This window comes from Pavona decussata, unplaced genomic scaffold, assembly GCF_977016875.1.
Source record: "Pavona decussata unplaced genomic scaffold, jaPavDecu1.1 SCAFFOLD_207, whole genome shotgun sequence".
Classification (NCBI taxonomy): Eukaryota; Metazoa; Cnidaria; class Anthozoa; order Scleractinia; family Agariciidae; genus Pavona; species Pavona decussata.
In genome coordinates, this window is record NW_028145612.1 from 950,417 (window position 1) to 964,238 (window position 13,822).

At 39.4% G+C, this 13,822-nt stretch overlaps 3 protein-coding genes and 1 non-coding gene across 5 annotated transcripts; 2 read left to right on the forward strand and 2 right to left on the reverse strand.

The window, feature by feature from the left end:
• Window positions 1-937: 937 nt before the first annotated feature.
• LOC146460786 (calcium homeostasis modulator protein 5-like) lies at window positions 938-2,426 on the reverse strand. Its single transcript, XM_085087611.1, has one exon. The coding sequence runs from the start codon at window positions 2,201-2,203 to the stop codon at window positions 1,178-1,180; it is 1,026 nt and encodes a 341-aa protein (XP_084943737.1). The 5' UTR covers window positions 2,204-2,426; the 3' UTR covers window positions 938-1,177.
• Window positions 2,427-4,081: 1,655 nt separating this feature from the next.
• LOC146460787 (uncharacterized) lies at window positions 4,082-7,651 on the forward strand. Of its 2 annotated transcripts, none has more exons than XM_085087696.1 (6): window positions 4,082-4,356; window positions 4,824-4,974; window positions 5,616-5,747; window positions 5,845-6,373; window positions 6,479-6,614; window positions 7,389-7,651. In XM_085087696.1, the coding sequence occupies exons 3-6, from the start codon at window positions 5,631-5,633 to the stop codon at window positions 7,510-7,512; spliced, it is 906 nt and encodes a 301-aa protein (XP_084943822.1). In that variant the 5' UTR covers window positions 4,082-4,356; window positions 4,824-4,974; window positions 5,616-5,630; the 3' UTR covers window positions 7,513-7,651. The 2 variants fall into 2 exon arrangements, with proteins under 2 accessions (XP_084943822.1, XP_084943821.1); XM_085087695.1 differs by having other exon boundaries at window positions 4,889-4,974.
• Window positions 7,236-7,309, reverse strand: Trnad-auc (transfer RNA aspartic acid (anticodon AUC)). The gene has a single exon. It is a non-coding gene; the product is annotated as a tRNA-Asp (tRNA).
• A 3,260-nt stretch (window positions 7,652-10,911) lies between the features above and the next one.
• LOC146460789 (uncharacterized) lies at window positions 10,912-12,715 on the forward strand. Its single transcript, XM_085087657.1, has one exon. It carries the CDS (start codon window positions 11,040-11,042, stop codon window positions 12,582-12,584), a length of 1,545 nt encoding a protein of 514 aa, XP_084943783.1. The 5' UTR covers window positions 10,912-11,039; the 3' UTR covers window positions 12,585-12,715.
• The last annotated feature ends 1,107 nt before the right edge of the window (window positions 12,716-13,822 follow it).

A 13,822-nucleotide genomic window follows, 5' to 3' on the forward strand; every position in this document is an offset into this window, starting at 1 on the left:
CAAGTAAGGATCTTGCGAGTTCAAACATATAGATGTAGGTACATAATTAGGTGAGTTTATGGAAAAACCCTGAGTGCCATTTCTGAAGTCTGTTGTTATGGAAACACGGACTGAAATCGATTTTATCGTTGTTAGATTGAGAGTAATAGACAAACTGAAGAGTTACCCAACTTAAAATGTTGTCTCCCGTGTTCTGGATCGCTTTGTGCCATTTCAAAGACACATTTGTGTAAGCTAATACAGACTGATCTGCTCGCATGTTTTAGCTAAAAATTTGACTCGCAGAAACTTTTAGGAAACGAAATCTTACTCCCCGATTTTAAGAGCTATTGTTGGCTTTACGAAAATGCAAGCTACTACTTCGCATTTTTATCGAGATATTTGCCACCACAGAAAACGAAAGGAATTATTTTTCCAGCATTACGAAACCTTGAGATGACATTTTGTCGAACAAAACTTTGCACTTTCTTTACAACTAAATCCGGCAAATTTCTGGAGCAATGAAGGTCTTCAACAGATTTTTAACGAAATGAACGGCTGGGTGGCCCTGGAACTAGTTACACGGGGAAATAGGAGTATAGTATCAAAGAAACATTTTTAAGGATAACTGAAGCCTATAGTGTCCCTTAAGAGCAACATTAAAAGCAACTTATAATGTATTTCACGAAACAAAACATCAATGTTGATCTAATGTAAATTAAAGGTCTTCTTTTGATGAATTCATTTCCATTTGTATTGTCACCCTTTCGCTTTCCGGCCTTGTTATCTTACAGAGGAGAAAGGGCACATGCACTGACTATGTAAAAATTTCTTTAACAACATCTTAGCCAACCCTTGAGACAGTTTGTACCACCTCTTACCATTTAATGAGTGCCAAGATCATGATAACCTAAGAGCCAAAAGGCCTCTTAGAGCAGCATCATGTAAAACCAACATATTCAACAAATGCGCAAGCACCTTTAATAAGTCTTGATTGGTTTTCAATTTTATCAATGTCATACTAGAACTAGTATTATTGTTTGTAAATAAAATTTTGCAATATTTCAGTTGTAGATTATTGTTATTACTTTTATAAGCATTATTTGTAAGCCCTTAGCAATTCAGTTTTATACTGCCATTGAGGTATTAATAAACCATCGATCTATCTTTCTGTACAATCATTTTGCCTGCGATACTTTCAGCTGAAATCGAAGGAATCTTGCAGCAGTGTGACCCTCGCCAGTTGTCTCCGGTTTTCAGGTTCTGAGGACGTCTGTGTCGAAACTTGTACACCTACAACACTGGTAAATTGAGACATTTCGAAGGTTAGATCTTCAGATTCATCAGCTAACAGTTCGGGTAAAATGGGCGAAGATGGAGGCAGCCGTGGGGAATCCTCTGAGGACCTTACAGGAGACTTGTAAGCCGGACTTTCGGGTGGAATGACAAAAAACTGGCCATACTTCTTTGCAACTCTTGCTCCGGCATCCTTTATAGCGGAATCCAAATCCTTGCTTTCTACGCTTTTGAATAAGTTGTAAATTTCCCTCTTTGCCTCGTTTTTGGCGAGTTCTTTGGCCTTAGCGTGAAACTGCTCTAAAGCTTCTTTGGCTGCAACATGTCGGTAGTATTCATGACTCGGGATCCGAAGATGTTTTCCTTTTCTAATGCATCTTTGAATGCAGATGGAGATAAATAGAATTATCATGGCTGTGAGCATCAGCGACAAGCCAGCAATCTGACTGCGGATTTTGTAGCTTTCTTCCAGCTGCTTAGACCGGGCGCCGAGTGTAAAATAGCATTTATCACTGGTGTTTGTGGTTGCAGCAGCACTCTCAAGGGATGGACCAAAGTAAGCGCATGTGTAGTACTGCTGCTGTAGAAAGGAAAGAACCAACCAGGCAACAGGAGCGATGCTTGCTCGTATGAACACTTTGAGTGTGTCAACCAATGTCGTAAAGTAGCGAAGATTGTTTTTCTTGGTAGTTTGTCTTGGGTGCTTCCATAAACTGCTGTCGAGAAGCATTCCAGGAAAAAAAAGCAGTAAGGCCGGGACCCACAAAAATGCCATTCCGTAAGCAAAGTGGCCTTCACACGGGCAGCTGAATACCACACACTCGAACAGCCTTTCCAAGCCTATTGTTATAGCCGCTATGGATCCATACATCAAGGATCGCTTTGACTTTTTAAATAGCGTTGATGCACTGGACAATACTGCATTCATGCTGTCTGATAAGCAAGAAGTTCAACCGGACTGTTTTTAAAGCGAAGGGAAATGGAAGATCCGTATATGAAATAAACCGGGCAAGTTCCACTGAAGTGATTAGCAAAGGAAAGTAAAAAATTGTACAACACGTCCGTTAAAATCCGTGTGCCTTTAATAAGTTGCACAAAGGCACTGATCTATATCATTTCTGGGTCGCTACTGAAAAGTAGTTTTCAGTTTCTGAAGCACAAGGATTCTTACGGTTTCGTGGAAAAACAATAATGAATTGTTCCCGATAACTATTGTGTCAAATGTTTAAAATATCGGTGACGATTTTAGGGTTTAAGTGCGTCAGTTTTGAAAGATTGAAAGAAATTTGAGGTTAAAGGGGAAGTATCATGGGGTTTTTAGTATCTTTTGTTAAAAATGATGAAATAAGAGGTTCAATCAGCTGCCAAATAATTCTAGAATGACGAGGGGAAAGAAATCAACTCAATTCTTGAAAGGAACAACTTGTGATCTGTTCTAGGGCATTTTGGAAACAAAAATGCGAGAACTTGAAAAACATAAGCCTAACATTTTTCAAGTTTCAATCCATACCGACTTACACTGTCTCTGGCCAGAGGCACTAATTGACAGTTTTATTACGCTGGGGTCAGTGGTAATTTATAACAAACTTGACAATCATTTCTTTGTTTCTGCTGACAGACACTTGGGTTTTGAAATGACAACAAATTTGCGTGATACTTCCCCTTGAAGAGACTATTTCAGGATTCATATCTTTTGCCTTTCTTTCTCATCATAACTATAACAAAATTCTCCAATCTGATTGGTTATCAACAGGCCCTATTTGAACATTAATTGGACAGTTTATGCGTCATGTCTGGTGTAATTGGACAGTACGCGTCATTTGCGCGCGCTGTAATTAAATCGATCTCGAAACTGTTGTCCTCTATTTGTTCACCAAAACACATTTTGTTTAGAGTTATGATTAATTGGTAACAGGACTTCGTGTCGTTCAATTCTGTCTGTAATCATACTCGTACTCGTGATCAAATAAATCGGACTTCCACTGCGCGGTCGTCCGATTTTTTTAATCAGAGCCCAATTCGGTCTATAATCACTCGTATGATTACAGACCGAATTGGACTCCACTCAGTCCCATTACCATTATTAATGTCCATCCGTGGAATGGGGGCAAACTCTTTAATTTTCCCTGTATAAATATAGCAGCACAAAGATTCCTGTAGAGTTTCTGGCGACAACTTGCTTTTCTCCCCACTAGCAAAAAGTGTATTCAACAATTACCCTGCGAAATCGCGCGGTATATCGCCTGATACTTAGCCGTCGAAGCCGTAGGCCGAGTTGGCTAAAAGCAAGGCATATTCCGCAAGATTGAGCAGAGTAATGTATTAATTATTCAACACATTGATAACAAAGCACAGTTTTATTGCAGAAAAGCTGGAGACGATCTTTATTTTACCACTTTTCTCTCCGACATACCAAATTACGTTTATCGCAAGATACCTGTTGGCTACGGACGACGAATATTCAGTGCACTATGACCATATTTGGGCAGATACAATGTATTGAATAATAACACCATAACCGTACGGCCTAGCGCCCTGCATATTCACAATGTTTGATAATGAGATACTGACACCACAACATACTCAAAGTCCTTACAAAACACCTCTCGCCAACTAGAACGAGACTAGAACGCTTTTAAAGCTTGCTAACATCTTAGTCTCTCGGATGCGCAAATGCGGAACCTAAAGACTCGAGCAATTTCAACAACTTTCAAAACATCACTCGCACCTGCAATTTTCTATACTATTTTTTTTGTTAGAAGACGATTAATGTGTGGAAACATAAGTTTGCCACTCGTAAGCATTTGTGAACAATAGTTTGCAAACTTTAATTTGACCTGCGCGCGAAGACGCTTCGACTCCTGAAACTTCAAAACGAGTCTTAACGCGCGCACTTTCCGTCATATAAAGTGCTATTGTGACGTCAATATTCAATTTGCTCTTTTTCGTGGAACAGATCAGCTGTCTTTTTCGTGTAAGAAGCAAAAATTCTCATTATGAGAGGGAAGGTGTTGGTATTGATTACCGTGATTGCAGTTTTCTTTCTGCTATCGGATTACACTCTTAAAGCTAAACGAGAAGGTAAGATATGTTCATCGTTTCTTTATTTATGACTTTAGTTTTTGTCGCACCCGACATTTTTATCCCAGAATCTAAGAGAAGATTCTTTTCATATCAAAAAGGTTTGCTATATTCTCAACAAATTACGCTCGTTTTCATCATTTGTATTTCAAAATGTAAAGAAAAAAGCATGATCCTATATCGGCAAGAATTTCAGTAACGATCAGCAAATTTTTAAAATCTTGTTTACTTTTTTTGTCCAAAAACCAAACAACTTTCGGTTGCCATGGTAGTAACGAAGGGTGTTCCTCGCGCGCGCGAGCAGCCATTTAAAAAAAAAAGAGAGGTTTTTTAGCGCGCGCTAAGACGGTTAAGTCGAAATTTATTTACGCAAATGTCGACAAGTTTAAGTATTTGGTTTAAAAAGGATTTGCCTTTTAAGCGATGAAACTATTACATATTGTATTGTTTGATTTTGCCTATTCTAGACAAAACAGCGAGTTAATATTTGAAGCACTGCGCATTACATGACATCGATAACTCACTTTCGCAGGGTTTGAGTTTGCGGTTGAGAAGAAAGATTTCTTCTTTAACGACTTTGAACATGACACCAGCATTGCCGGCGGATGGACTGGAAGGGTGAGTTTTTATTTTCTACGCTAAACATGAACAAGTTGATTTTGCAAAATATCTAAAAACTGAAATTTGCAACACTGCGTGAGACATTGCGCAACGCTGCAGAAATTTAAGGTGATGTTGATTTTTCTGTTATTTGTAACTCAATGCCGTTGCGGGATCAATGCCGTTGCGGGACAAGTTGTGGACGGAAATGCTCGTGTAATACCCCCCCCCCCCCCCCTTTGCAAAGTGCATCGCCACGTAAAATTGCTTCGTGAGATCAGAACTATACTCTTGAAACGTTGTGAGGTACATTGCAGCGCGTACTAGTACTAGACAACTGTTATCGCTATGGCTGCGTTGCAAGTTGCAGGGAAAATTGCCTCAGCTAACAGCGCTCTTAAAGATCGTGTGTCAAATGCACAATTTTCGAATGTGGACACCAATCTTTTTCTAAAAGCAGCGTTAGTTTTTCTCAGTACCAAGGAAGCTAGACTTAAAACACGCCTGAATGAATCTTTCAAAAAAAATATCTGGTTCAAGAAAACTACGCGATGAGTAGTTACGGCACATTAAATGTTACCAAGAACTCAATAAACACCATTCTGTACAAAACCTGACCATAGCTTTTATTTGTTAACATTTGTCTTTTCTCGCTAAAGGACTACGTGGTAACGATGAAGATCAACTCTCCCGATTATAAACTGAATCTGAAACTGGTTTTGAAAGACAACAAAGAATCAGGAAATGTCAACATGAAGGCGAATAACTACGAAAAACCTAAACACGGAAAGGTTAGTAATCTAGAGAGTATTTCGTTAGGAGGTACTTCGAAAATATCGGCATACATGCCACTTAGCCTTCTTATACTCCTCGATTTATAAATTTCAGATTTACAACTTTGGTACGTGCGCCGCAAATGCAACCCGCCCATTGGACAACGGAACATGCAAGCTCCGCCCCCCAGGTTTGATAACTACAGTATACATGACGTGCCAAACAACCACAGTGATGGTGGCAAACTGGGCAAGGAAAGGAGCTACGTGGACATGGAATATGATTTACAATGTGACACTGGCGATGTTTGATAAAGTCTACAGTTGGGTGACATTTGTAGCTGACTGGTGCTATGCAAGAATGAAGTGGCTGGCTGAGAAGGTTTACAGTGGAGCGGCATTTATCATTTACTGGTCCTACGGAAGAATGAAATGGTTGGCTTGTAAAGTTTACGGTGGAGTGACATGTGCGATGAATTGGTCCTGGATCCAAATGAAATGGCTGATTGAGGAGGCATTGGACAGAGCGATATGGACGGCCAGCGGGATCTGGGGCGGAGTGTCGTGGCTGGGCGTTCAAATTTTGAACATTGTTGCATGGCTTGGAAATGTTATTGCAAACTTTTACGCAAAATGCCTGGAGAGTAAGTGAATTCTCTACTACCATGTACTGTTTGCTCTGACGTCAATTTAGACAGCGCATGCCCTGTAGTTACGTAATTGTAACTTTCACGTTTATTTTCTTGTAGATCACGTGACAGATGTCAAGACATTCCTTTCTGAGTTGACCAGAAAAGATGGTTTTATTTTAATGATTGGTATTTCTATTGGAAGCATCTCTATCCTGTTGATAGTACGGGCTGTGAAAGGCTATCGACAAAGAAGGTGAGTATAATTGTATTGTGACGAATCTGTATACAGCTGTATCCTGTGGCACAACAACAACAACAACAACAACTTTGGAGAGCGGGAGGGAGGTGGGGGCTGTCCATACGTTTCGAAGGATTTCCTTTCGCATTCTTTCTGTTTCCTATAATATTTTCACAGAGCAAAAAAATCTATCGGGATGCAGCGAACCACTGTAGAAGCCTACCACTTATCCCGAGTAGCTTTATTTATCCGTACCCTTGCTCTTATGTCAATTTAGTTATCAATTGAGTGCTACAAGTTGTTGGCTGGAACAGTTGTCTCTTACTTATATTATCCGAACAACGCACAAGACAAACAGTGGAAAATAGGCTTTGGAAAAAACACAAAAATTCTTTAAGGCCGGGGCACTTTGTTAACCATCGTATAAAATCTACTAATTGTCCTGAGATGACGTCGATAACCATTTTTTTAAGATTTAACTCGCCGACTACCAAGCTTTTCCTGTGATTATTAATGGATCAGAGAATTAACTCTATAGTGTATGTTAAAGTACTAAGTGAATTCATGAAAATCCTTCTATAAGCGTTATCCCTACTAAGGAAATCGTAGACCGCACGAGGCACAGAAAACAATGTTTGACCTCGGCAGGAATCGAACCCACGACCTCCGGATTTGATCGTCCGGTGCTCTACCGATTGAGCTACGAGGCGAGACGGAGGCAAGTCGTGATTGATTATGGTGGTAATTGCTCCAGGTGCGTTATTTTATTGTGTAATTTTGTTCTTTCAGGCAAGCACGGTTAGAAAGAGAAGCAGCCGAGGCCGCTGCTGCTGCTGCCACTGCCGAGAGAAAAAGGAAACGTGCCTCAATGATTAACCAAAAAAACCGACACAAAAAGAACCCATGGAAATAAACATTTTTGTCATGCTACTGTAACTCTGCCAGTGATGTCTGTTTTGTAACTTTTGTCTCACAGTTTATACTTTTTTTACTTTACTAATCTGTTGTTCTGAGTCATTGTCGTTGCTGTAATTAAAATTACTTTTGTTTCAGTTTGTAACTCGTGCTGACTTTTGGTTGGGTAAATGTCAAAAAGTTGCAAGATTTCTATCAAGACGAAAAGGAAGAATTTAGATAGACTTATGAAGAACAAAGCAGCTTTTAACCTTGGTCAAACCTACATACCTTTATATAAGAGCAATTCAACGTTTAAACGTTACGTTTCTGCCTATGTGGAAAATATAAAATTCAGTGGATCGTATTTGTCGCACGTTTAACAAAACTACAGCGCAAAATGATTCAATCACCAAATTTGTCTTAGACGACTGTATGAAAGTCACTTTTTGCGCACTCGCTGAGCTAGGGATCGGGGCGAAGCAACGAAAGCGCGGATACGCGAAAGTTGCAAAGGATTAAAAGCGTGCACCCCCCCAGTCCCACTCTCCAATTCGCACACACCCTTGTATTCTAAGATTGCGTATTGTGTTAGCGGGAACAGACACACGAAAAAGTAAAGCGTCCAAGCATTGCAAGGCGCATAGAGACCTGGGCCTGTCTTTAATAAGCAACTTCTCTTGCCAATCTAAATCTGTCTGAAATTTTTTGTAGAGATGCTTTCGACCATGGGATGGCTGAACATAGCTTTTAGCTAATTCAGGCGTATGCCCCTTACCCTTAATGTACCTAACAGATAATAAGTTATACCAAGTTATAGTGCTATCAAACAGTGTACATCCACAATTAACAGTACAAACCTATCTATCAATCCGCAAGACTTACATAGGGGGAGTTTTGGCTTGTGTTCCGTTCAGTTTTACAGTTTTAACTTTGTCACCGGCCAAGCTCACCAACCGGAGTTTTCTCAAATGATCTTTTGTAACCTCCACTGGAATTTCAATTCCGGGGTTAAATTCGTATAGGGACATGGAAGTGGGTCGCTCAGCTTGCAGTTACTCGCGAAGCACGCGCGGGAACTAGGAGGAAGCTTGGACTCTTACGCGCTTCTCTCCCCAGTCTCATTCAACGTATCCTTTCTCGCTCCAGAACTAATTAATTCTAACCAACTCAGGTCAAAAAGTAAGGACTGTGTTGTAGCTAAGTATTAAAAGGAGTGACCTACAGTCGAACAAACCGAAGAACGAGATCGAAGATTTAAGGACAGTATTTCAGCTGACTCAGGAAATGTAATTCATTTTGGCTCAAATGAAGCACTTATGTTCGTGTTCAGTATTCCAGTGATTCGGTGGCTTGTTCGGACGGAAAACCATAGAAATCCAACCAAACATCTATCTTCGGTACGTCAATCAAACTGTACATATCAAAGCCTAGCTTGCGATTTCATGACGTCTAATTTCCACCTTTAAACACAGACCCTGCCTGGCTGTGTCTTATGACGTAAGTTTCGAGCCGAAAAATGACGCCAGAAAGCAGACTTTTTGTTTGTTCCCCAGTAAATGGCTGATAGTAGCGCGAAATAGTCAGTGGTCTCATACTAATCCTTATAGGGCAAAAAGCTGTTGAAAAACTGAAAAAAGCTCCACGCGCTGACGTGAACTGGCTGTATTGCTTTTCCGGATCGCTGAAATGAGTTTTGGCTACCGTCAAAGAAAATAAACTGATTTAATTGAAAGGGGAATTGCAAAGGTGAAATTCACGCCATCAGTGAGATGATTGTCAACAGACATAACGTAATGCATTCTTCAGCCTTTTCACATCGAGAGAATGCAAGAAAATAAAACTGATTGTAAAAGTTTAGTCGAGGAAGAAGGAAAAACCGCCAAAAAGCACCGCTGACAGGATCAGGAAACGGCATTGCGGAACAACATTTTTTATATGACCACACTTAACTGCTAAGCTATCCAGAAACTCAGGGTACAAAACCACTTTCTTTTCACAGCCTGATAATAAACGGTCTTATCATAAAGTACATTTTGAGCTCAAGACTTTCATTTGAATGGCTGTAATGCACCCACAGACTCCAAAGTTAGAAACACTTCTTTCAACATAATAACGCTTATTGGGCATCGCATCCACTGGCTAAACAATAAACGAAGATAGAAGTGGGTTCATTCAGATTTTAGAAGTCAACCACGAAAATTATTTAAACTATACAAAAGTGGGCGACCAAAAATATACGGTGCTTCAGAAATCTTCAGAGTCTTTTCAGTTGACGTAAAATATTTGCTTAGCACTTGAAGTCTTCAGCATTCTTCGCGTTTTTATCTACTGCAGGAATATTTTACCATTCGCACAACAAACAAAACGCAAGAGGGGAAATATATCCAGCATCGCCATCATGACGCAGTAAAATTCTTTCAGTTGTTACCGAGACACTAGCCTGCCCGCGCTATTTTATCTGGCCTCTAAATTTCGCAATTTATTGAAGTTTCTGGAATTCAAAAATTGTCTTACAGCAACAAGCGGTTTATCTGATAAAGATAGATGATACGTACGCTTTGTAAATTCACTGAATTTATCACGCTATTTTTGGTGATTATCGAACCCTCTTTTCCTTTCGTTCCGCAATATTCAAGTGCAACAGCAGATATAGTCACGCACATTTTTTTTAAGTCGTTTGGTTTATTATAAGAAAATCGATGCTGAGAAAGGTCAAATATTGAAGAACATGCGAACGTAGCAAGGCTAAAATTTGCAATTTGTTTTGAGAACGCGCCAAAAAAAAAAAAAAAAAAAAAAAAGAAGGAGAAGATACTATTAATCTAACGCTGGGTTTTTCGAAAAGTTAACTACATGCGTGAAGGTCATTGAAGGGCGAATTGAAAGCAAAAGCCCAAAACGAAAAAAACAGATATGTACACACGACAGGAAGAATTGGAAGAAGAAATTGTGAAATCGAGAACTTTCCAAGGGGAGCTGGACCATCGGCAACGACAACTTTTAACCACTTACATATTGTTCTCATCACCGGAATTTAATACGAGAACGCTTTTAGAACATTTCAGCTTGAATTAGAAGTAAATGATATGGCAATATAACGCTTTCCGTTTTCCTTATTATCGCTGATTTCTCTGTATTAGAAATCGTAGCGTCGTTCAAAGGAAGTTTATCACTTCTTATAACATCCCTTTACGTTTATAGTAAACCTACGTCATTTCCTTAATGTGGTTTTTCTGTCGTTTAAAATCCTTATTTAGAAGTTAATTTCCATTTCAAATCATTTCGTTTGTGACGGAATAACTTAAAATAGTTTGGCCTTAGTCCCTTTATGACGTCACTTTCCGTGTCCCATTATTTTATTTTCAATTCAGTGGGAGGTCTTTTGTTCAGAATTGCGCCCGAGGTGACGTTGATAAATAAACGTTAAGGTCACTTCACCGATAAACAACTCATCCATAAAATCCGGAGAACAATTTTATACTTCAATCAGTTTCGTACAGCACCTGGAAGCAAAAACGTTTACAGCTTGTTAAGATCTGAAACATGTCATTGATTTGGTCTGATACCTTATTGCCCGGCTTATTGGAGCTTGTCGTTTTTTGTGCATGCATCACAGTTTTGTTGTTGCTCTTAATAATTCTCAAGATTTTCAATAGTAAAGCTTCAAAAGCCGATTTCACGGTTCACTGTTCCGACAACGACAGGTTATCGAGGCGTCTCGGTATGCTAGAACAAGTTTTGCTGGAAAGAGAGAAGATAAATGGCTGGGGAACTGTAACTTCGGTGTTACTGTTGGACTCCGCGCATGAAATAAACCAGGATCACCTCAGGAAAGCACTTGGCCTTCTCACGAAACGATATCCTTTGTTAAGAATGCGAATTAAGGACCACGGAGCGTGCTTTGAAGAAATGGAAAACCCCGAAACGGTTGACTTCGAGCTGTTAGACAAAATAACATCTAACGACTGGATAGAAGGCTTCGAGGACGAACTAAACAGTTATTTATTCGATATTGGAAAAGGGCCTTTATGGCGAGTGAGATTACTGAAAGAAACTTTTAGCGAAGGAAAATTTAGGAACGCTTTGGTTTTCACATTCCAACATGTCATCTGCGATGCGCTTTCCATCTTCGAACTTCAAAAATCCCTGCTAAAGTTGTTAACTGCTCTCCACAGTGGTGAAGAATTTAAAGTTGAAAGCCTTCCCTTCAGACCTCCTTTGGAGTCACTGATGCCAGAACTAGTTCAACCTAACGTCTTGGAGAGACTGTTATTTTCAAGCTTCTTCATGCTCCAGAGAGCCAAAAACATTTTCTTCAAACCAAAGAATTCGTTTCTTTCAGTGTACCACCCTGTGGCGAATGCAGAACCATCGGTGACGAAGAAAACCTGTCTTTTGGCTCGCAGCCTGTCTGAAGAAGAAACCAAACTCTTGATTACGAGCTGTAAGGCCAACAAGTGCACTGTACACGGGGCCATTACTGCCTCCACGCATCTCGCAATCGCGAGGATCATGCAGAAAGAAAAACAGGATTTGAAAACTCCAGTGTCCGTGGAATCATCTTATTCTATTAGTGTGAGGAAAGAATGTGAGCCCAAGGTGAACAGCGATGACTTTGGTGCTTATGTTAGCGCAAGTGCGTTATCTATCCCAATACCTTTAATCTCCTCTACTGATAAGCAAGGCTTCTGGGAGCTTGCACGCGCGTGTACTCGCGAGGTCCACACGCAGGTGAATTCTGGAAAGCATCGAAAACTGTTGAAGTTTTATCACTGTATAGATATTCCATCCTACTGCAAGATGTCCAAATTTGAACACAACCAGGGTCGCAGAAACCACATCTGTAATATAAATAACTACGGATCCCAACAGACAAATCTGGCTGATAATAGCCCATACAAGTTTGCAGGGACATATTTCGGAATCCAAGCCGCGAAAACTGGTCACGTTTTCGGAAACAATCTAATGACCGTGGATGGTCGGCTTTACTGGGCTGTGGAGTATTTTCCACACGTCACTACCAAGACACAAGCTGAAGAACTCTTTGAATTGTCCTTGGAAATTCTAAAACATTCGTGCATGCAGTAATTTCAAAGGCCACTCTGAAACTGTTTTACACAATGAATCACTGCTAGAACATTATATACTCGCCGTATGTAAACCATTTATTTATCAGTATTTATTTATTTACATATCATTTATTATTCATTTAAATGGATTTTTTTTCCCGATATCAAAGGAATGAACTTATCTTGAGTTTTTGTTTGCTTGAGCTTTTATTTAAGAAGTCGTGTAAATAAATACAACATGTAAATAAATACAATATTTATTTAATACGTTTGTCATGCTGTAGCACAACTGAAATTTTATTCATTTTATTGCTTATTTATTTACGTATTCATTTATTGATTTAAAAGATTTTTATCCCGCTATCTTAGGAAAGAATTTCTCTTGAGCTTGCCTTTATCCACGAAGACGTTTTTTTAACGAAATTTAAATTCTTTAAAGCTGGAAATGAAAAATAAAAGAAAAAATAAAATCCAGGGAAGCAATGAATGTAACAATATTTGTTTTATTTATTGTACAAATTGGCTTTGTCTTTCTCACAATATCTTCATGTAAATAAAGAAAACAATATTTATAAAACGTTAATTTATAATATTATATTACAACTAGAAATAAAAATCATTGACACAATAGTTGCTTTGAGTTTTTTTTGTGTTTGAATTGATTGCAAAATGGTTAAGCCACGTGATTTTCTTAAAATCAATGACAGTGAGGATCTTACCTCCACAGTCAGTCACATGCAAAAACAACATTCTGCCTGGAAAGATTTCCATCGCCTGGTAAACACGCGCCATCTATCCAATCTCTTACAAAGAAGCCTCAGTTTTCTGACCGTCCAACGCGATAAGGATTCTGGGATTGTGAATTCTACAGCTTAGAAGTTTCACTGGATCCAGTTCAGGAAAACTTTTTCTCTTGTAGCTTCCAAGCTGGGCCCCCATTTTTACAAGCGCATATACCTGAGTCAATTCCGCCGAGCCCGGCGGACAGGAGCTGAAAGTAACTACCACCAAATCGTAGTCCTTAAATGGAGAATTGACTGTACATTCTTCGAAATCCTAACCATGTTTATTGACAAGGTGCATCTTTTCTATTGAGCTCGTTTTTTCGAGCGCTTGTAAAAGAGTACCCAGCTTGTAACCTACAAGTAAAAAAAGGTTATTCAATTCATCCCTGGTTTCTCAAGACGAGTGCAAACCATACAAACTCTGATAATCTTGAGTAAACTAAAGGTTCACTTGACTGTGAGTTCATCAATA